The sequence below is a fragment of the Danio aesculapii genome, chromosome 4, assembly GCF_903798145.1.
Source record: "Danio aesculapii chromosome 4, fDanAes4.1, whole genome shotgun sequence".
Taxonomy (NCBI): Eukaryota; Metazoa; Chordata; class Actinopteri; order Cypriniformes; family Danionidae; genus Danio; species Danio aesculapii.
Window position 1 is genome coordinate 44,980,516 of NC_079438.1, and position 22,684 is coordinate 45,003,199.

At 33.0% G+C, this 22,684-nt stretch overlaps 1 protein-coding gene across 1 annotated transcript in view; it reads left to right on the forward strand.

Annotated features, from left to right (window-relative positions):
• Positions 1–9,567: 9,567 nt before the first annotated feature.
• Positions 9,568–22,684, forward strand: part of nell2b (neural EGFL like 2b) — an 82,623-nt gene continuing 69,506 nt past the window's right edge. Inside the window, exons 1-2 of the mRNA XM_056455786.1 lie at positions 9,568–9,858; positions 11,844–11,972. Of these exons, the coding sequence (XP_056311761.1) occupies positions 9,807–9,858; positions 11,844–11,972 (181 nt within the window). The 5' untranslated portion in view covers positions 9,568–9,806. The remainder of the gene's footprint in view (positions 9,859–11,843; positions 11,973–22,684) is intronic.

Here is a 22,684-nt window from a genome sequence, read left to right on the forward strand (position 1 = left end):
GGCCAAAAATGCTTTCAGAAACCCCTGTGATGTTAATTAAAATGTCAAAAACATATTTCCATCAAACATGTGGTGTGTATTAAAATGTCAAAATACATTTTAAAGCCACTACAAAGTAAAATGCCAAAATACTTCAGAAAAACAAATAAAAAATTCATAACATAAATAAAAATGCCAAAAATGCTTTCAGAAACCACTGCAATGTTAATTTAAATAGAAAAATATTTCTAGAAAGCACCTGCTGTGTGTATTATAATGGCAAAGTGCCGTTACAAACCTCTACAAACACTTCCAGAACCCACTGGAATGTGAATGGAAATGCCTGAATACTTCCAGAACTTGAATTTAAATGGCAAACCACTGCAATGTGAATTGCATTGGCACAATACTGCTGAAAAACCCCTGTAACATAAATAAAAATACCAAAACTGCTTCCAGAAACCACTGCAATGTGAATAGAAATGCCTGAATAGTTTCAGAACTTAATTTAAAATGGCAAGACACATTCATAAACCACTGCACTGTTCATTAAAACATCAACTTATTTCCAGAAAACACTGCAGTGTTTGTTAAAACGCCAAAATACATTTGAACACCACCGCAATGTGAATGAAAATGGCTAAATACTTCCATAAACCACTGCAATGTGAAATAAAATACCACAAAATATTGAGAAACCACTGTAGCGTCAATAAAAGTCCCCAAAATATTTGCAGAAAACGCTTTAAAAAAACACTCCAAGGTGAATAAAATGTTAAATATATCTTCAGAAACCACTGTAATGATAATTAAAGCATCGAAATATTTCCAGAAACCACTTTAAACTGAATTTTAATGTCAAAATACTTAAAAAAAAAAAAAGCCTTATAAATGAAATTGCCACAATACTTCCAGAACTTGAATTAAAATGACAAAACAAATTCATAACCCACTGCCATGTTTATTAAAATGTCACAAATATACTCTTAGAAAACAGTATGCATTAAAGTATGCAGTATGTATTAAAAAAACAAAATACGTTTAGAAACCACTGCAAGGTGAATAAAAATGCCAAATACTTCCATAAACCACTGCAATCTGAAATAAAGTGCCCCAAAATATTCAGTAAACTCTGTAACATAAATAAAAAATCCCGCAAATATTTGCAAAACCACTACAATGTGAATGACAAAGCCATACTTAAAAAAAAAAACATTACAATGTCAATTAAAATACCCCAATACTTTCAGAAAACACTGCAGTGTGTATTTAAATGCCAAAATACATTTAAAAACCACTGCAAAAGGAATGAAAATGCCAGAACACTTTCAGAGATGATACAGTAACGTGAATGAAAATGTTAATTTTCTATAAGGTTTTGCCCTAGCTGTAGTTTCTCTATACAATCTTGAATGGCCTCCGTCGTTTAGCAGACACGTGTGGCCTTTCTCTGACATTTTCAATCCAGTAACTTTCGCATGCACTCAGTTCAGATTTATTCGACAATTCTGCCTTTCAGAGGCTGCGGGTGAAATGGACCACATGCCCAGGACTGGCACACATTTTTGCCTGCATATGAAACCGCCAGACTGATCTTACATTAAACCAGATATTAAACGGAAGCAGCCTGCAGGGGAAGTCTGCGAGAAGTCTAGATATTAGTAAAGCAGTTAGTTAATGTGGCTTGACAGAGGTCTTCACGTTTGGCTGCGTGTTCATGTTAATGTTGTGGCAGGAATGAGATTCACCTCTGGCTCCTCACATGGATGATCACGATGCCGCACGCTGGGCTGATGTCAGCAAACATAGACTGAAAAAGGTGAAGATTGTAGTCATAATACATAGCTATAGGTTGTACAGCCGAGATGTGGATGATTTCCAGGTGAGTGATCATGGCTAAGGATAAATGTGTCTTGTTTGGATTTGATTGCCTATTTATGCTTGTTTATTTCCCTGATTGTTTTGTTTTATCTGTCAAGCAGCATAAAATATTAAACAGGTTGTATCCATTGGTGATGCATTTCAAGTTAGTTATCATTCTGGTATTAGATTTAGATTAGTTGCAGCAGTAGAAGTTGCATGCTGGCTCTCTGTATGTTTACACATGCACACACACACCACCCGCTTTGACTTTTATCACTGGATTGAATAGGCACTTTCAGTGGTTATCAGTTGATAGATATGGGCCGGTAGGGGCATTCTGTGCCTACTAATAGGCTCAGAAGGCTGTTATCATCCATCCACATGGTTAATCAGCTATACTAATAGGGAAGACTCCAGATCCAGATCTTGATTAACCATGTGTATGGATGATAACAGCCTTCTGAGCCTACCAGAAGGCGCAGAAGACCCCTACTGGCTCATATTTATCAGCTGATAACCACTAACGGCCATTCAATGATAACATATACAAGTGAGTAAATCTATTGGAACTTGAACTGTTTAATTTTTATAAGTATGATCTTTTTTTTTTTACTTACTAATAGTTAATAGTTTATTTACTTTTAATTTCAATGCGCTTTTTAAAAGTAAAGTCACACACCTAACATTATTTTATGCTTGTGCATGTAAATATGTCATCTATCTAAATTAAATGGCAAAATCTATTATGTTAAAGTATTTATTATACATTTATATTGTCTATACAGCATGTTTTTACATTAAATTACATTACATTAAACCCATAGGTATTAAATTATTAATATTTAGGTTCAGTGTGTAATGACTTCAAGAGCAATCCTCTATCTCTAGCAAAAAATGATTGTGTGTTTGTTTGCATTGTTATTCCACTAGATGTCAGCATTGTATCTATGCATCTTTATTCTGCAATCGTTGCTTCTTTTGACATTCACTTTACTGCATTAAGCAAACAAAACAAGCAATAATAATAATAATAATAATAATAATAATAATAATAGTAATAATAATAATAATAATAATGGTTGTTCACTGTAAAAAAATCCTGGGTTTCACACAATCGATTTGTATACGTAACTAATAATTTTTTTACAAATTTAAGTGGATTGAACATAAAACAATTAAGTTGTCGCAAAAAAACCCTCAAGAATTCTGTTGTCTCAGCTCATTTTAAATAAGTAGTTTTAACAAGCAGCAAACATTATTTTTGAGTGTTGTTTTTATTATTTTTGGTTTAAATATTTTTATTATAACAAATTTTAGCAGGCATTCACTTATTAATACACTTTTTAAAAAATATATAAACATAAAACTTACATTTTAGCAATTAGACATAAAAAAACTAAAAATAAGCATGCATTTCCCCAACCAACCACCCACCAGTGCTATCCAATGGTAAAAGTATGTACTAAAAGCATAGTACACATATTAATAACAAGTTTGTAGAAAGTAAATAAAAGCGAACCAAATTTTTTCAAATAAAAAAATCTTGTCTATTAGGGTATACTGGATTTTTTCCAGATGTAATGTACCTGTTAACTCCTAACCATAATTTAAGAGTCATCTGGCTGCGTGTTAATGTTGTGGCAGGAATGACAGCCACCTATTATAATAATAATAATAGTAATAGTTATTCATGGTAAAAAGAGTTTCACACAATCGATTTGTATAAGTTAACTTATTCACTTTTTTTTTTTTACAAATTTAAGTGGATTAAGCATAAAACAATTAAGTTGTTGCAGAAAAAACTTAAGAATTGCATCTTTTCAGCTCATTTTAAATAAGTAGTTTTAACAAGCAGCAAAAATAATTTTCGAGTGTTGTTGTTATTATTATTTTTGGTTTAAATATTTTTATTATTAGAAATTTTAGCCGACATTCACTTGTAAATACACTTGCTCTTAAAATATAAACAAAAAACTTACATTTTAACAATTAGACATTTAAAAAAACAACAACCAACAGTCATAAAAATAACAATTAAACAAAAAATAAACATGCATTTGCCCAACCAACCACCCACCAGTGCTCTCCAATGGTAAAAGTAGTATTAGTATTAAAGACATAGTAAATATGTTAATCACAAGTTTGTAGAAAGGAAATAAAAGCAGACCAAATTTTTTTTTAATTACAACACTATTTCTATATACCGGATTTTTCCCATGTAATGTACCTGTTAGCTCTGTCAGCCATAGTTTAAGAGTTGGAATTTGGATACATTTTTTTTGGCAGAGATCAACCCATGTGAAACAAACTGTTGTACCCGTGTAAGTGTCAAAAATTCTTTGGAAACTCCAAATATACTTAATATAGGTTCTGGTTGAATCAGAATGTGTAATGTATCTGAAAAAACTTGAAATATTTTGTTCCAGAAACTATAATTTGGGACACATAACATAGGAATGAGACAGATTGGAATCTAAAAACTGACATTTGTTACACAATGGCGACACTTTGTTATTATTATTATTATTATTATTATTATTATTATTATTAATTATTATCATGAGAAACATACAGTATCTCATAATTAGTAGGAGTAGATGTTGTATCTTGTAGATTTTGTATTCAGAAAATGTTCTCGTTTACTCATGTTACTGCAAAATCATAAATACATAACAAAAATCATCAGTAGATCACATAGATGCTATAGTCTTTATATACCAGCCTGCATTCGTGAGTCACAGTGTGTGTTTGTTTGTTTGAGTGTCAGACTGCAGCTCCTCCAGTGTGTGATGTGAGCTTGACTCTCCTCATCCTCTTGTTCATGTCAGAAGTGTTTTTTTCCATTGCTCTTGAGGATTTTCAGAGAGTCTCTCCTTCAGCACTGAGTGTTGTTTAAGTGAAGAGTCGACATGTGGATGAATAGATCTGCTGTCGTCTTTGAGTGTCTGCACGAGGGTTAGCATGACTTTCTGCTGATTCATTATAAACACCGATGTGAAGGTGAACCTGAGATTTTGACTGTGTTTTAGTCATTTTGATCAGGATTAGATCGTGTCTGTGTGCATATGCTTGTGACAACCAGTATCCTGTTAGAGAATAAATAATTTGAAACCAGCCCTTACCAATCTTGACTGGTTTTAGATGGTTTAGCAGATTTCAGCTATATAGTTTCAGAAAGTTTAAGGTTTCAATAATCAGATGTGCTCCAACGTTAGGCACATTGAATTGAATTCAAGTTTATTTGTATAGTGTTTTCTTTTACAATAATTATTGTTTCAAAGCAGCCCTATATTCAAATCAAAACACATCTGTTTAGCTGTGCCTTTACCAAAGAACTTAGAATGACCATGAGGCGACACTCAATATAATGTTGCAACAGCAGCGCACAGCGATTTTCCCCCATTTTGGAGTAAAAGCGATCAGCCGTCCATTTGATCTTATTGCTGTCGCGATGACAAGTGGCTGCTTTGTTTTATTTATTTATTTATTTATTTATTTATTTATTTAAAAAGTGCCTCAAAGCTGAAATACAACCTGAAAGACGACAATACAACACTTAAAATCATAGACTGAGGATTATCAGCACTTTTAATACTCTATTTTACAGACCTAATGTTTAATATATTAACATTGTTCTCTTAAAACTGTCATTTTTAGGTGAAATTACCTGAAATTACTTTAATTTTATAGTTTACGCACTTAATACATATTAATACTGACATGTTAAATTAAATTAACATGACTTTCAAAATGGGATGTTGATAGCAGATTAACAGCTACTTTTTGTTGGCGTTTTATATTATAAGAGTACATAGTATTTTTTTCCAGTGTTGTCTGTTAAAAAAAGACTAATAAAGTTGTTATTTAAACAAGAAAACTCTACACAGAAATGTCGACTGGCCCGGTAAGGGCTTGAACCAGTGGCGTTCTTGCTGTGAGGCAACAGTGCTACCCACTGGGCCGCCGTGTCGCCCTATTAGGAGGAGCAGGGGTGGAAGGGATGAAGATGACTAGTGAAAAAACTCTGGTGATTTATATTGAGTTAGTATTCATCTGATTAGCGCAATATGTGAAGCTGATGCGGGACCAGCCATGATCTATCATAAGCACGTGATCCTCTCGAGATTAGTTTATAAATAAACCGCACTTCAACAATAGATGAAGGCAAAAATGTTAGCACTCCTGTATGTGGAAGTTAGCATCATTAAAAACAATAATAATAATTTTAATTTGTATTTTTCTTGTTTTCACGAGTAAAGATTGGAACTCTCTTCAATCAAGATGCAATATGATTAATTAAAGAGGAAATGATGTGACATTTTATAAGTCTGTATTACTGTTTGTAAGGAAAATAAGGAAGAAAATACAGAATAGCAATGCCTTTTTCTCCAGTGTGTATGTGGTTCATCATCTTCTCTGCAGTTTCCAGATTCACATCACAGTCTCCAACTGCTGCTTTTATTAGAGGCCACAAATGCAGTCCTGCTGGCAGGCTGCTGTCTGAAACACTTGTTGTTCAGTAGTCAGAGGACAGTTTTCTCCCTGCGCTCTGCTTTATGAGCTGCCTTCTGTCTGACTGATGCCTTCAGCTGACACTGAGCAAACTGAAAGATGCATCCAGCAGTTTCTCACTCGCCATTTCCGTTTTACTGAATTTACTGTACATTAAAGCAAGACACTGCAGGTGAACAAGGTAAAATTATTAACAGTTTTCATCATACTTCCTTGGTTGAATGATTATATTATTAATTGCAGATATTTTTGTTATTGAAAAATTTCACAAATGTTTAAGTTTATATATGTGGCATTATTTCATTAAATATATACTAATTGGCATATTTATAGCACCTAAAGGACTGAAAATTGGATAAAGTCAGCGTCTAAATTCCTGTTTAATTTTGACATAATTACTAAAAGTTACAGACACACCATAATTTTAAAAATAAAGTAAAATATTGTGTATATGTGAATGTATTTCTTTGTAACAACCACTAGGATACAGATGTGAATAAAACTGTAAATTTTGATGTATGTAAGAGCGGATGAAGTAGATTTTTGTTGCTTATTTTAGAAAAAAAAAAATAGAATAGCCGAATAAATGTTTTGTATAAATCTTTTACATTAGAATGAAAACAGAACACTTTAAGAAAAGCCAAAAAAGCCCCAAAGTTGACAGTTGCATGAAACAAAAAAACTGTTATTTCCTGCAGTATCTCTTCTTAATATTATGCATAGTAGTCTAATAAATAAGTTATGGTGGGATCGTGTAATCAGATTTATAGGTTTACCATGCAAAATATTCATTAATAATTCATGAGCCATTGCATGCGCACACAAACACGCTGTTTTATTTTCCTTGCATAGACATAATTTGATGCGTGCATTTTTTTAGAAAGCTAAACATTTTACCGCTTGCTGAATTCATGCTGTTTGGTTTGGTCGGTTCTGCAGTTTTGAATTTTGCCTCGTGTGACCTTCTTCTTTGACTCTTCTGCATATGCAAATGCACTGAGGATGCCTTGGCAACGTGTCTTAGTTATTTACGTGCCATAATGTTGGATATCCAAGCAACAAAATCCTGTCCATATGCCGTTAGTGGAAGAATATTTAATTAATTAATCTCTACTGATTTACATAAGTTACTTTAGGTCATGCTGGAGAGGTGTTAAATCAGCAATAAAATAATTATACATTGATTTGAAATAGTGTGAACAATTTCCTTTGGGGACTGTTTTTAATTAAAATATAATGTAATAAAATAAAATATATAAAAAATATAACAATATATTATAAAATATAATATAGTATAAAATGATATGATAAAATATAATATAATAATAATATAATATAATGTATTATAATATAATATAATATAATAAAATTAAATAAAATGTTATATATATATATATATATATATATATATATATATATATATATATATATATATATATATATATATATATATATATATATATATATATATATCCAAAACACATATATATGTGTGTGCGTACGTGCGTCCGTGTGTGTGTTGTGTGTGTTTTGGATAGATTATATATTATATTATGTTATAAATATAGTTCTAAAGTCATGATTTATGGACCTACATATGGGTTTTTTTATCCAGGACTATAAATGCACACTGAAAAAATGATTCATTGCATTTATTACATTTATTATTTAAAAAAATAATTTAAAATAATTAAACAAATTAATTTATTTATTTATTAAAGAAACCAACCATTTTTTCAGTTACAGTATGTTTGTAATTTTACAGTAATTCACTGTAACGTGTTTGTTCACTTGTTTTTTTCTTTTCTAAATATTGTTGGAGACCATTAGATTATTTGTATGCTATTTAACAACAGTACATTAAGCCATAAATAGACCTGATAATACTGTAATTATAAATAAATAAATAAATAAATAAATAATTGATGATGATGATGATGGGAAAAAAAGCCTTTATTTGTCGCATACACTGTTACATGTAGCAAAATTGGACTCCTCCAACCATACACACATCACACATTTCAGGGAAAGATGAGAGGTGGCTTTAAAAAGAGGAAATAAGATACATTAGAGTAACGGGAGGTGAAAAAAAAGCCCCTCCCAGACTGTCCTTATGGTAGGGCAATATTAATTGCTAGTTTTTATTGTTGAATCCAGTAATTCAAAATATATTTTAAAATATAACAAAAATAGATTTAAAAGAATTAAAATATTCGAAAATATGCCATAAAATTACACACACTTTCTTTTTTTTAACATTTAATTTAATCATCTAATTTTATTTAAAGGTTTAAATTGTGATACTGTACGCGTGCTCTAAATGACACTGTGTCTGCAAACTTAATTCTGTGTACGCAGAAAAAAATCATTGGATTTACTAAATTTTTTAATGTAATTGGTTACAAACTATTTATATGGGCTGAAAGTAAACAAACAAATTAAATTTAGTAATGCTTAGTGATCTGCAGATATTTAGCCCATCGAGTCTGTGTGTAAATTTATATTTATTCAGTTTTTAAATTAATTTCACTAATATTATAGTGATATAATAATAATAAAAATAATATTAAAATGTTAATATGACTTGTTTACAATAGAGTTTGTGAAGTAATATTTTCAGTCTTTTAGTAGAAATATTATATGAGAGACTTGCTTTGTTTACCAAATAAGTAGATCTAATTGGATTTGCATTGTGAACATTAAATAAAAGTTAAAAAGGTGTTATTATTTATTTCATATATTACATTTTTAGTTATGATACTTCTATTAATTTTTACAAAATTCTCTGCAGAAATAGCTAAAAATGTCAGCAGATTCTGTCTGGTCCTACTAATGCTCAACTTAATTTGTTTGATTAAATTCAGCCCATATAAATTGCTTGCAACCAGTTACCTTAAAACATTTAGTAAATCCAGTGAATAATTTTTTCAGTGATTAAAATATGAGCATGACAAATGTTTTTAACGTTTTTAAAGTTCATTTAACTTAAAAAACTAAGTTAACCATGCTACAACTTAAATTTTAAGATATTTGAGCCGCTTTTAGTTTAATGTAAATTATGTTCAAATTACTTCTGGATTAATTTGATTCAACTTAAAAATTGAAGTGCAGAGCTGTTGTTCTTGTGTTTGACCAGCAGGTGTCATGATTGCTGGTCTGCAGGTGCGCTTTTTCAGTCTCGGTATCTCTCCGTCTCTCTCTGTGTGTCTCTGGCCATCAAGAGGGACAGACGCACCTGCTTCTCTCTACTGACCGCTCGCAGTCAGTCTGACTCTGCATCTCCTCGATTAGGTTGTCTCCTGATGGAGTTTGCGGTCTGCTTTTCTACCAGTGTGTTTATGTGCTGAAGTTCAGCTGAAGTGATGCGGGTTTGAGGACTGTTTCACTGATGCGCGTCTCCGCCAGAAGAACAGCAGAATGAAGGAATAGGCGTTTCTCTCTCCTCCTTCACAATGGGATTATTCAAACTTTATTTTGCGCTTTGCACGGTCGGACTTTTCTATGGTAAGCTCAGTTTTTTTGTTAGATCTGTAACTGCTGAAGTGGATTTCAGCAAAGGAAAGGGTACTTTGAATCCAGTGGTTAGATTTTATTTAATGGGATGTACGGTCACAACTTGCGCTTGGAAGGACGCAATGTTGATCAATATGTTCAAATAGGAAGATTGTATAAGTTCTTTTGGGGGTTAAGCTATTTTAAAAGGTCTATATGCAATGGTAGATGTGAAAATGCAACAGTGAATACCTGTTAACTGAGATATGTATAGCTAGCTACAGAACGAGGGGCATGGCGACATCAAAAATGAATAACCAATAATTTCTTTTATATTCAATAATACACACACTGCAAGTTGTAAAAAAAATTAAATACATTTTAAAAACATCATAGTATCCTTTAACAGTTTTATTTTCCAGGATTATTCGTGAATTTTTACTGTAAAATTCTATTTATTTTAGTTGAAAGTCATTATATCTAATGCATCAATTATTTATGTAATGTTCAACCACTACACTGTAAGTTGCAAATGAATACGTTTTAGGTTACCTAATTAAAAGAGGTATAAAGTGCAAGAAAATTATCAAATTCAATGAATTAAAAAAGATTAAGTGATATTTTCCAGAAGTAGGCTTCTTATTTTTCTGTTAGAGTATTATTTACTTTATATAAATAGTTTTTATGTTTACCAGTGTGTTGTAAATAGATATCCTTCACTGTAGGTTATTTAAAACGTGTATATTTAATTGTCATGTAACAAAATAACAACACACATTAACGGTGTAACACTGTAAGCTGTGTTTTTCAGGAGTATTCATGTATTTTACTGTAAAATTCTATTCATTTTAGTTGAAAGTCATAATATCTAATACATCAATTGTTTATGTAATGTTCAACAATAGCACACTGTAAGTTGCAAGTTAATATGTTTTAGGTTACCTAATTAAAAGATGTGTAAAGTGCAATAAATTGATAAAATCTATAAAATTGAAAGTGTTAAAAAAGATTGTATGTTATATTTTACAGAATTTGGCTTCTTATTTTACTGTTCAAGTATTAATACATTTTTTATTAAATAATTATTTTTTTCAGTGTGTTGTAAATAAATATCCTTAGCTGTGGGTTATTTAAAACTTGTATATTTAATTGTTATGCAACAAAATATCAACAAAAATTAACGGTGTAACACTGTAAGTTGTATTTTTCAGGATTATTCATGTATTTTTACTGTAAAATTCTATTCATTTTAGTTGAAAGTCGTAATATCTAATACATCAGTTATTTATGTAACGTTCAACATTACCACACTGTAAGCTGCAAATTAATATGTTTTAGGTTACCTGATTAAAAAATGTATTAAGTGCAAGAAATTAATAAAATGTATCAAATTAAAAGTATTTTAAAAGATTATAAGTTATATTTTCCAGAATTAGGCTTCTTAATTTACTGTTCAAGTATTAATTACTCTATATGAATAATTTTTATGTTTAACAGTGTGTCGTAAATAAATATCCTTTGCTGTCGGCTATTTAAAAGTTTTATATTTAATTGTTATGTAACAAAATAGCAACAAAAATGACATTTAATTCAACAAAAAATACAACAAAAAGTTTTATTTTTTTAGGATTATGCATTTAATTCATGTTTATTGTGCATGTTGTTTTACTTAAAAAATGCTAAAATAATTCCTTAATGTTCATATAATCATCAAAACACAATGAGTTCTAAATGATTATGCTTTAGGTTATGTAAATATGCAACACCGACATCACTGAATATTAAAAGAGTGTTCTGTGATTTATATTTTCCAGGATGTCATTTTAATGTTAAATGACAATTGTTTTGGTTGTTAAAGTATTAATTACTTAAATTATTGACTTAATGTTCAACAGGAATGTATTTTGAGTTGTAAATGAATTAGGCTAATTAAAATCTGGATAATCATTGTAAATGGTATTTTCCAGGATTATGCATATCATTTTTGTTCCCTATAGTGTCAGGTTTGGGTGTTGATCCAGCCTTACATGTGGATATCTTCCAAGAGATCGACCTTGAGAAATCAAGCGCTGGAGTTTCCCAAGTCCAGGGATTCCACAATGAGAGCAGAGCATATCAGTTTGAAGGTACGATTAACTCCCATTTCACAGCTCAATTGAACCGCCATGTGCTTCTTTGCTTTGTTTCGGCATCAAAGTGTTACTGACATTCCAGAAAAAAAGCATTCGCAGGGAGCTTCATCAATTTAGAGGAACTGGAATCCATTGTCAACATCTGGTGCGATGAAACAGCCAGGCAGACAGCTGGTTTAGAACGGCATAATTCCAGATCCCACTTAATCTCTCATGAAAAATGGATCAGCCCAACAGTGGTGCATCAATCCCAGGAGTAAACAGACTCCTGTGTTGAGCAGCAAGTTCTTGCCCATCAAAGAATTGTCATCCCATTCAGGAGATGCAGTTAATGAGGACAGCGAGCAGAGGAGGGAATAACATCTGGCTCTGCTGCTCACTCCCAATGCCACTCTGGTGCTGTTTATGGCTGCAGACTTTCAGCATGATAAATAGATTCAGCTATCAGAGAAGCCGCTTTCTAGGGCTTTCCAAGTTTTTCTTGTCATTGACGGCTGGTCATGTTCTTTCTAGTTGTCTGGGCTCTACTTTACTTTGTCTAGAATTCTGTTCTGTTCTGTTTTGTTCTATTCTGGTCAACTATATTCTGTTTGGTTTTGTTCTATTCTATTCTATTCTATTCTATTCTATTCTATTCTATTCTATTCTATTCTATCTTCTGTTTTACACAACATCTGCTCTATTCTATTTCAATTCTATTTTAACTTTATTTATTATTGTATATGGTCATATGCATTCTGTTCTATTCTGTTCTATTCTGCTCTATTCTATTCTGGTCTATTATAGTATGCTCTTTTTTATTTTATTCTATTTTACACCACACCCCCTCAATTCTATTTCAATTTAATTTTAATTCTATTTGTCCTATGCTATTTTTGTGTAGTTTACTGAATATGGCCAAATGCCTTCTATTCTATTCTATTCTATTCTATTCTATTCTATTCTATTCTATATTCTGTTTAGGTTTTGTTCTATTAATTTCTCTTCCTTGCTTGTTCTATTCTATACCACTTCTGTTGCATTCTATTCCATCCCATTTTGTTCTGTTTTACTCCACAACTGCTATATTCTATTCTATTCTATTCTATTCTATTCTATTCTATTCTATTCTATTCTATTCTATTCTATTCTATTCTATTCTATTCTATTGTAGGTCTGCTGTTTTATTTTGTTGATTCGTTCTGTTCTACACCACATCTGGTTTGTTCTTTTCTTTTTCTTTTCTTTTCATTCAATACTGTTTTGTTGTCATTCTTTCTGTTCTATTCACTTAGGCCCAATCCCAATTCTATTTTTGTACTCCTTCCCCTTGGCCCTTACAACCGAGGGTTAAGGGGAAGGGCTTCAAAATTTACTCCTAAGAATTAGGACAGCACTACAACACCTGCACACGTCATCATATGTCATCGCAATCTCATGCTTCATGTGAGATCAGATTATCGCGACTGCTGTAGTTATTTCAGTTGTGTTATTTTTTGGTATTTATCTTCAGGAAATCACTAAAGGCGTGTATCATGTTATTCTAATGATCTAATGTGGCAATAGGATCATAACTATACTGGCCATATTCATCGATGTAAACACACCAAAAACAACATTAACATTATAACAGACACTGTAAAAGCCCATTCTCAGCCACTAGACATTACTGACAGGGTATTCGAGTGTCATCAAGTGGCAGTATGTTGTGGGACTGCTGTACAGGAGTTATTATTAGGAATTATAGATCACGAAATTTAGCGGGGGGGGTTTTTTGCGTTTTTTTTTAGAAAAGCATGACGGTAAAATATGAATGCGGTTATGAATATATTAAAACTTGTTTGTTTGTCTTAAAAATTCGTAATAATTACAAAAAAATATTAATTTGTGGATCTCCTTACTTCCGGGTTCAGCAATGCTGCTGCTATGGCAGGCGTATTCTGAGACATTTTCTTACCCCTTGGTTTTGAGTGTGGTCCTGAAAAATCTTTGTTCGAAGGGCTATTCACCCCTTCCCCTTAGCCCTACGCCTTCAAGCTAAAGACAATTGGGACACCCCTACCCCTTGGCGTGCACGTGCAAAATGATGGGTATGTGCTAAGGTTTAGAATTGGGATTGGGCCTTAGTCTAGTCTCTCTTTCTCTATTCTCTTGCATTGTGTCTGCTTTGCTGCATTCCATTCTATTCTATTCCATTCTATTGTATCCTATCCCTGAACTCAGTACTACATACCAGCATAGTAGTTTTGCCATAGAAAGATATTGGAAAATTAGCAAAAGTATTATGCAGTTTCAAAATCAGACCTCAGTTCTATGTGAGGTTCTCTGTTCTAATCTGTTTAGTGTTTCTATTGGTTGTCTGTCCTGTTCTGTTCGATTCTTTTCCACTCTGTTCATACGGAGGGCTGTTTAGCGACGTTTCACTAGCATTCTCTTGTGTGCCTCTGGTGATTTATAGGTGGTTGTTTATCCAGATTGACATCCCGCTTTTTAGCAGGTTGGGGTTAAGCGTCTCGCTCAAGGGCACAACAGTGATGCTCATCCTCTGCTTTCCGGCTAAACCACTCTTCAGCACCTTAGAACAAAACCACCTAGCTTTTAGTTTATTTAAGCTGCCGCCAGTCCAAAGGCCTATAGTGATGACAGATTTTTAATGTGCGCAGGAACATTCAGGGTTTGCAGTTAGCCAGCATCTGTGTCATCACTTCTGTTCCGCACTGCAGTATGAATGGTGTATGAGATTTGCAGCTCTGGGGAATGGATTCATACTGTATGTATTGTATGTGTGCCACTGTACACCCATAAACACACACAGACTTAAACAGACTTGGGATGCGTGCAGATTTTGGCACAGAAAACAGGTCTGACATTCAAGAATAAGCAGAGGCATTTGATATGTGTGGAAACGGTAGTCTCGTTCTAATTTGGGCAGGTGGCACCTCCACGGTATTGATTGGCGCTCCAGTAAATGCCAGTGGGATTGCGGAATTGGGATCTTACAGACAGTCTTCGAGACAAGGTCAGAAATGCGCAGAATGCAGATGAGAGACCTATCAATGTCCGTCAATGACTTCCATGCTGTGCTGTTTATAAGGCAGGGGAGAAGAGAGGAGAAGAGAGGAGACGGAGAGATATTAGAGATAATTCCAGGCTTTATGGGGACGCTGTAGTCAGACATTGTGGGCGGTACGAACAAAATCTTATTGCAGGGTATGAGTAATTTCACAGTTATGGTTATAAATGTATGTAGTTTTGTAAGTTATATACAGTACTGGTTTTATGTGAGTGATATTTCATCAAAAGATATAAATGTATTATTTTTATTTAGTCATCAGTTCAAATGTTTGTAGAGCGATATTGTAATATAGTGAAGAATATTCTCATTATAATGAAAGTGAATATATATAAATGGATAAAAATGTCAGGATAAACACTGAAAATGCCATAATCAGTTCTAATAATTTGAATAATTATTTTTTAAATTGGACTAGTCAGATTCTTGTGTTCAACTCACTGACTCAGCGATTCAGTTACAAACCAACAGTTCAAGAACACTTAAAAAATTACATATGAAGAGTTCAAATGTTTTGCTTTTTGGTACCTTTTGACTGTGGAAATGGCCATAAAAGCGTACCGAACCATACTATACCGTACCATACCACTCAGTGGAAACTGAGTGTTCAATCTACTTAAATTAGCAAAAACTAAAAAGTTAACAGAATTCATTCTTGTTGTCCCAACACAAATCTGTCAAAACGTGTGATAAAAGTGGTCTGTAAATATTATAGTATGATAAAAAGGTGTTTCTTTTCAGTGAATTCGTTCAATTCACAAATTCAGGGGTAGAAATAGTGCTAAAAATGTGCCTAAATACTGTTACAGTAAATTGCTAAATTAATATTTCCTTACAAGTAAAAGTACTCTAAAGTAGGGCTGGGCCAATAAACATTATCATATCGAATCACAATAAAATTTATGTCGATAACGATGATAAGCTCTGGACATTGATCCTAATCACCAAGGATCAGCCAATCACACAGCAGATATATGAAAATATGAAAATAGGTCATGCTTCGTAACCCAGTATTGTTTAGCACATTTGTTTCGCTTTCCTGCCAGCAGTATCTGCCTTCAGTCATGGTTGGTTAAAAGTGGAAATATTAAAAACTTATATTGAAATATGTATCGTTATCGTTTAATATAGAAAATAATTATAGAGATTGCAATTTTGCCATATTGCCCAGCCCTACTCTAAAGTACTCTTCGCAAAAATGGCATTACTTGTACTATACTAGTCGGTGATATTTAATTAGTTTTCAGTGGCCACTGAATTAGATTGAAGAAAGTAACTGCACATTTTTTATCTTACTGAAGAAATTCCTTAGTCATTCAGTTCACAAAACAAATGATTAATTCATGAATTTGGGTTATTTTGTTCTGCTGATATTCATTCCAAACTCATATGACTTCTCTCAAGTAAAAAATAATTCAATTATGGTGTATATTAGAATTAGACAATATGAAATGTTCACATCTCTGCTGTGTCATAAAGTAATGACTTAAAATATTTGGACTACTATTAATACATTTGCCTCCTGGTTTTGTATTCAAAATCGGAGTGACATTACAGTTTTGTATTGACTACTAAATTAATGATCCGTTATACTGTTAATTACATTTGATTATACAGTTTAACCTGATGAATGTGAAACAAAAGAAAATCTATACCTTAGCTGACTGTGTTTTTGCTGAGTTGCTGGCTTTGTCTAAATGAATTAAAAGCAAATAGGTGAAACATTCGCAACAGCAAACCATAAAAGAGGTTAAAAGTTTGGCCCCGGTTGTTGGTCTTCTGTCAGACCTGGTGCTGACTGGCTCTGTTAAGTGCCAGGATCGGATTCCTGCTCATTCATCAGCTATTTGAGCATGCAGCATCCAAGAGGGACATCAGCTAAGTGTTTCTCCTGTGCGCTGATGCCGTCTGGACCAGGCAAATATTCAACATCACTCGTATCACTCATCCTGCATTCCCCCACTGAGCTTCCATGGCTCCACTTTGTGTCTGCAGGACGACGACACACTTTATACAGACTTAAAGGCATAGTCCACCCAAAAACTTGATGTTGTTGAGAAAACCTAGCCTGAAAGTATACAGTAAGTTTAAAATGCTTGCATTAACACATTGCTAATACGTTTCTTACATGGTTTAACCAATGTTGCCATGTTTTAGAAATTCTCTTTCATGTTGAAGCAAGTTGCTAGCATGCTTGTTTTAACGTTGCTAATTTTGCTGATGTCCTTTTACAGAGTGCTAGAATAGCATTATCATGCTAATAAACAAGAACACATTGCTAACATGATTTAGCATATTGTTATCACATTTAGCATGATGGTAACATGGTGTAATGTTTTTGAAAGCAGCTAACATGTGTACCAAATCAGTAACATGCTTCAGTACCTTGTTAGCAAGCTTTAGCGCCTTGTTAGCATAGTAGGTTACACGATTTATCACATTGTAGCATGTTTAGCAAGAATTAACATTGCTAATAGCCTCTAAACAATTTGCAAGTGTTTATTAGCACATTTATAGTATGTTTCTAGCATGATTATCACATTGCTAGCACGTTACTAACACATTACTTTTTAGCATTGTCAACAGTAAGACATGATAAATGGTTGCTATAACATTGCTAATATATATAAACAATTAGCAGGCTTTTAATAGCAATAAGTCTTGGTGACATGTTAGCATGTGGCTATGTTTTGCTAATTGACAGCTTTCTGACATTTATTCACCCTTCGAAACCTGCAGACTGCTATTTGGGACACAAAATGAGATGTTTATGAAATGAAATTGACAGCAGTGTGAGTTAATGAGAGATTTTTAATTTAAGTGTGAACCATTCCTTTAATACACACGTCTGTGACATTTCACTAACCCCAGCCACACTTTCGTTCTGACAGCTTTGAGGCAAGCAATAACGTTATGTCTTTTGATTAATGCAATGTTAATTTGAGGAGAGACACTTGTTCATTTTGTCATTATAATAGGTTGTGAATAATTCATCAGTTGTAAATGAGGCTTTTTTTTCTTTTAATGTTGGCTTTAAACTTTCATTAAGGTACGTTACGGCGGTGATAGGACACACTTTTAAGTGCTTGCATCAGAAGTAGCCTGACTTTTGATCGTTTTAAGTGCTTTTTACATGTAATTGCTCAAATTATTGTTGACATGGATACTGAACATAATTAGGAAAACTCTCCAGCAAAGGTTTTTCATTGAAATTCTGACTGAATAGTGTTGAGCTGCTTGCATAATTTGCATCACACTGTGTTTATCTTGCTCCCAGGAGCCCAGTTCTCGTTTATCACTATTGAAGTTATCGGTTCTCTTGAGGTGTAGCTGGCCTGTGGTTTTTGATAACTGAAGGCGATTGATTACAGATTCAAGGTGCAAAGAAAGACCTCCCAGTGGGGGGTTGAGTATATTCTCATGGTCTGAAAATGAGGAAATTATTGTATCTTTTTTATTTATTTATTTATTTATTTATTTATTTATTTATTTATTTATTAACATATTTATTTACCACTTCTTTGCATTAGTTATTGTAGAAACATTAGCTTAACATTAAAATATGTTATAATTAATATAAAAATATTGAATTTCCTGTATATGTATATATTTATTTGCATTTATATTTAAACATGTAGCTAACTATTTAATTACGATTATTTTACTGTATTTATTTGTGCATTTAGTCAGTCATTTATGTTTATTTAGAGGCTTAAAAACTTTATAATATTAATATTTTTAGATTTAATTATGCATTACATTTATGATTTTGGATTATGCACGGTGGCACAGTGGGTAGCACTTTCGTCTCACAGCAAGAAGGTTGCTGGTTCGAGCCTCAACTGGGTCAGTTGGCATTTCTGTGTGGAGTTTGCATGTTCTCCCCATGTTCATGTGGTTTTCCTCCGGGTACTCCGGTTTCCCCCACAAGTCCATAGACATGTGGTACAGGTGAATTGGTTAGGCTAAATAGTCTGTAGTGTATGTGTGTGAATAAATGTGTATGGATGTTTCCCAGTGATAGGTTGCAGCTGGAAGAGCATTCAATGCGTAAAACATATGCTGGATAAGTTAGCGGTTCATTCCGCTGTGGCGACCCTTGATTAATAGGGACAAAGCCAAAAATGAATGAATGAATTTTGTATTATGCATCTATTAATATTTAAATATTATTTAAATATTTATATACTCTTTATGCCTGCAGATTTTTATTGATTACATTAAGCTAACTTACCATGTCACATTCATTTATTATGTTTTGTCTATTTTTATTTTTTTATTTATCAATTTTGAGAGTCATTACCAGGTAATCTGCATAATATTCTAGCAGATAATCATCAGCAGTCCCCTGGCTGCTCTCTGACCTTTAAATGCTGCCATCAAACGACTAGCCTTTGATTTATCGCACATTAATACAAGCCTCGATAATGAACGCACAGAAGGATAGCAGATCTGAGACGAAGTGTCGATCTGATGGGAATTACGGAACCAGGCGAGTTGTCAGAAGGAAAAAAAAAAGTGTTTTCCAATCTCTTCCCCAGGAGGACTTTAATGCTGACACTTGTGAACTGTCCTGGAATCCATTAGACGGGCTGGGTGTCCTCTGCGGATGGTAGAGGTTAGCAGGTTAGCTGAAGCTCACTGTCATACTATGTATTTGATTAATGACGGCGGTGAAACTTGCTATACAATAGGCTCTCAGCTGCGGCTTACAGCTCCCCTGAGCTTCACTTGACAATAGCTACACAACGTTACTGTTCCCCGGCTGGCCTTTATGTGTGTGCGACTTGATTTTTTTTCATATTTTGCCCCGGTGTATATCTCATGTTTTGACAGGACTGATTTAAACATTCATCAGTTTCTGGGTTCTCCTCTGCAGATTGTGTTTCCTCCTTCCTTCTGTCTGTGTTTTATTGCTTTACTTTTGCTAGACTCACATCTGTAGGTATGTTTCCATTACAAATTTGTGCAAAACAGTTGCAGTATTTTCAAAATGTTGTTCAAAATAGCTATTAATTAACTGTTAAAGAGAGCCTATTATGCAGAAATCACTATTATAAGAGGTTTAAACACAATTGTGTGGCAATAATCTGTGATTATAACCTGCTTCTAATGGAAAAAAAAAATGTATTTTATTTTTCATAATCACACTTCATAAAAATAGTCTGAAGAAAAACTTTGATTGAAATTCTTCCTTAAAGCCCCGCCCATTTGTGACAACCCCTCCCTCATTAGCATAGAACTTTAGTCCTGTTTTTGAATTTGCCACTATGCTGACACATAGGCATTTGTAGCCCCGCCCTCTTTTGAAAAGCTCATTTGAATTTAAAGTCACAGTCACCAAAATGGCACAATTAGGATCAAAGCCTAAAAGATGCAGTTTTAAAGAGTTATAAAAGATTTTTTTTTTTTTTGGGGGGGGGGGGGGGGGGGGGGGATTTGAGCTGAAAACTTCTCATACATACTCTAGGGACATCAGAGACTTATTTTAGATCTTGTAGAAAGGGGCATAATAGGTCCCCTTTAATTATGGTGTTTACCTTAACCAGGTGTTATGCGACTAAAACTCATTCTCTTGTGATAGATTCAAAAAAATCATAATGACAGGTAAAGTAGGTTAACTTATATCACAGCCAACAAGTAGCCGTTATTTTTAATAAAGTAGACATATGTGTTTGACAAGCATTAATGATTAAGCAGTTCTCCTGTATTTGAGAGGAGTCACAAATGTGTTTTTTTATTTCTCAGAGAAACTGTATTCAGAGTTTCTGGATCAATAGGTCAATGTCTAAAAGGCATTGAGCTATTTACTGCAAATAAACATTTACAAATATCCATATCTTTAAACAATGGTCATGTGACTTTAATGTACAATGTATGTTTCCTTTGCAGTTTCGCTAAACATTGCTTTTTCAAGTTGCAATAAATATCACCTCACATTATATACACACATTTTTTTGGGTTGTTCTTGTTTTTTTTCGCGAAATATGGGCATTTTTGCAAAATATGCAAAAAGTTTCCAATTCACAATCTTAATTTGTGCAATTGTAAAGGAAATGGCAACGTGTCTAGTGTCAATGCAGGTCCTACACATCATATTAACATTCTCGTTACAGAAATTAAAAGTGTCCTTCAAGTAATTACTCCAAGGGGGTTAACATTATTGACATATTATAACATAAATTAGCATGTTTTTCTGAAACCTAGAATGTTTCTTGCATGGTTTAGATTGTTAACATTGATTATGCTGTTGTTAGTGTTTTTGCTAATGACTTAACATGATTTTGGAAGATTGTTTTACCACATTGTTGGCATTATTAAACCCTGCTACCATGTTTCAGAGTGCTGCTCATTTCTAGCATGTTTTACCAATATGCTAACACACTGTAAATAAAGCACATTGTTAGCATGTAGTATAGCCTACTGCTAATGTGAATTACTATGTGGCAAGCTTGAATTAGCATTTTTTTTATTATAAATGTTTCTACACTGTTTACATTGTTAGCTTGAATTTGCATTCAGCAGCTTATTAAAAACACAATGTCATCATCTTTTAACGCATTTTAGCAATACTTGACAATAGCTACACAACATTAGGTTCCTCTAGCTGGCCTTTATGTGTGTGCGACTTGATTTTTTTCTTACTCTGGCCCAGTCATTTTATTTTTCCAGTTTTGACAGGACTGACATAAACATTCGTCAGTTTCTGAGTGCTCCTAAGCAGACTGTGTTTCCTCCTTCCTTCAGTCTCCTGTTTGATTTCTTTACTGTTGCCACTCACAGTGTCAAGGCATGACCTACATGTCATTCTAGCATCCTCATTAAAATTGATCAAATTGAATACCATCCTTAAAACTGTCCTCCAAGTATGCCCAGAGGAGGTCTATTATACCTGGAGAAAATCAGTCTGTTAAGAGTTCTCATTCATTTCCAAGGGTAGTTGCTCCACCACATTTTAAATATTAATTCTATTGATTTATATATAAAACATGTAAGTTTATTAATGTATTGTGTTTTAACATCATTTAATTATTTGGATTTTTTTTATTAAAATAATTTAGAAATGTATGTTATGAATGTTATGATTATATATAAATTATTATTTAACCAATAATCTAAGCAATACATGTCATTTTACAAAATGCTCTGAAATTCATGACCTTATTATTGTATTAAATGTGATATTATTGTACTGTTATTATTATTATTATTATTATTATTAGGTGATATTATTATTGTACTACTATTATGTGATATCACTGTACCTAAATCAGTAGCAACAGTATCTGTACTGTACTGTATCCCTGTCTTTAATGTAAAAAGGCAGCAATGCAATAAAATGCATGCAGTTAGCATGTTATTTTCAGCACACATTAAAAAAAAGCCAATTTAATAATGAAAAATGCTTTTTGGGTGCAGGTGGTTTAGTTTCTAACAGCGTGTGCTAAATGGTCTATGCTAACCAGCAAAACATTGACCCCTTGATATTTATCATGCTCATTCATTCTGCTTAGTTCAGTATTCATATTGGCTCCGGGATGAATATTTAAACATAAATATCACCAGATGGTCACATTGGCCCAAAGCGGCCATCATAGATTGTTCCATTATGGTTTGGAAACTAAAGCTTCTTGCCACATTTGCTTGGTACTGT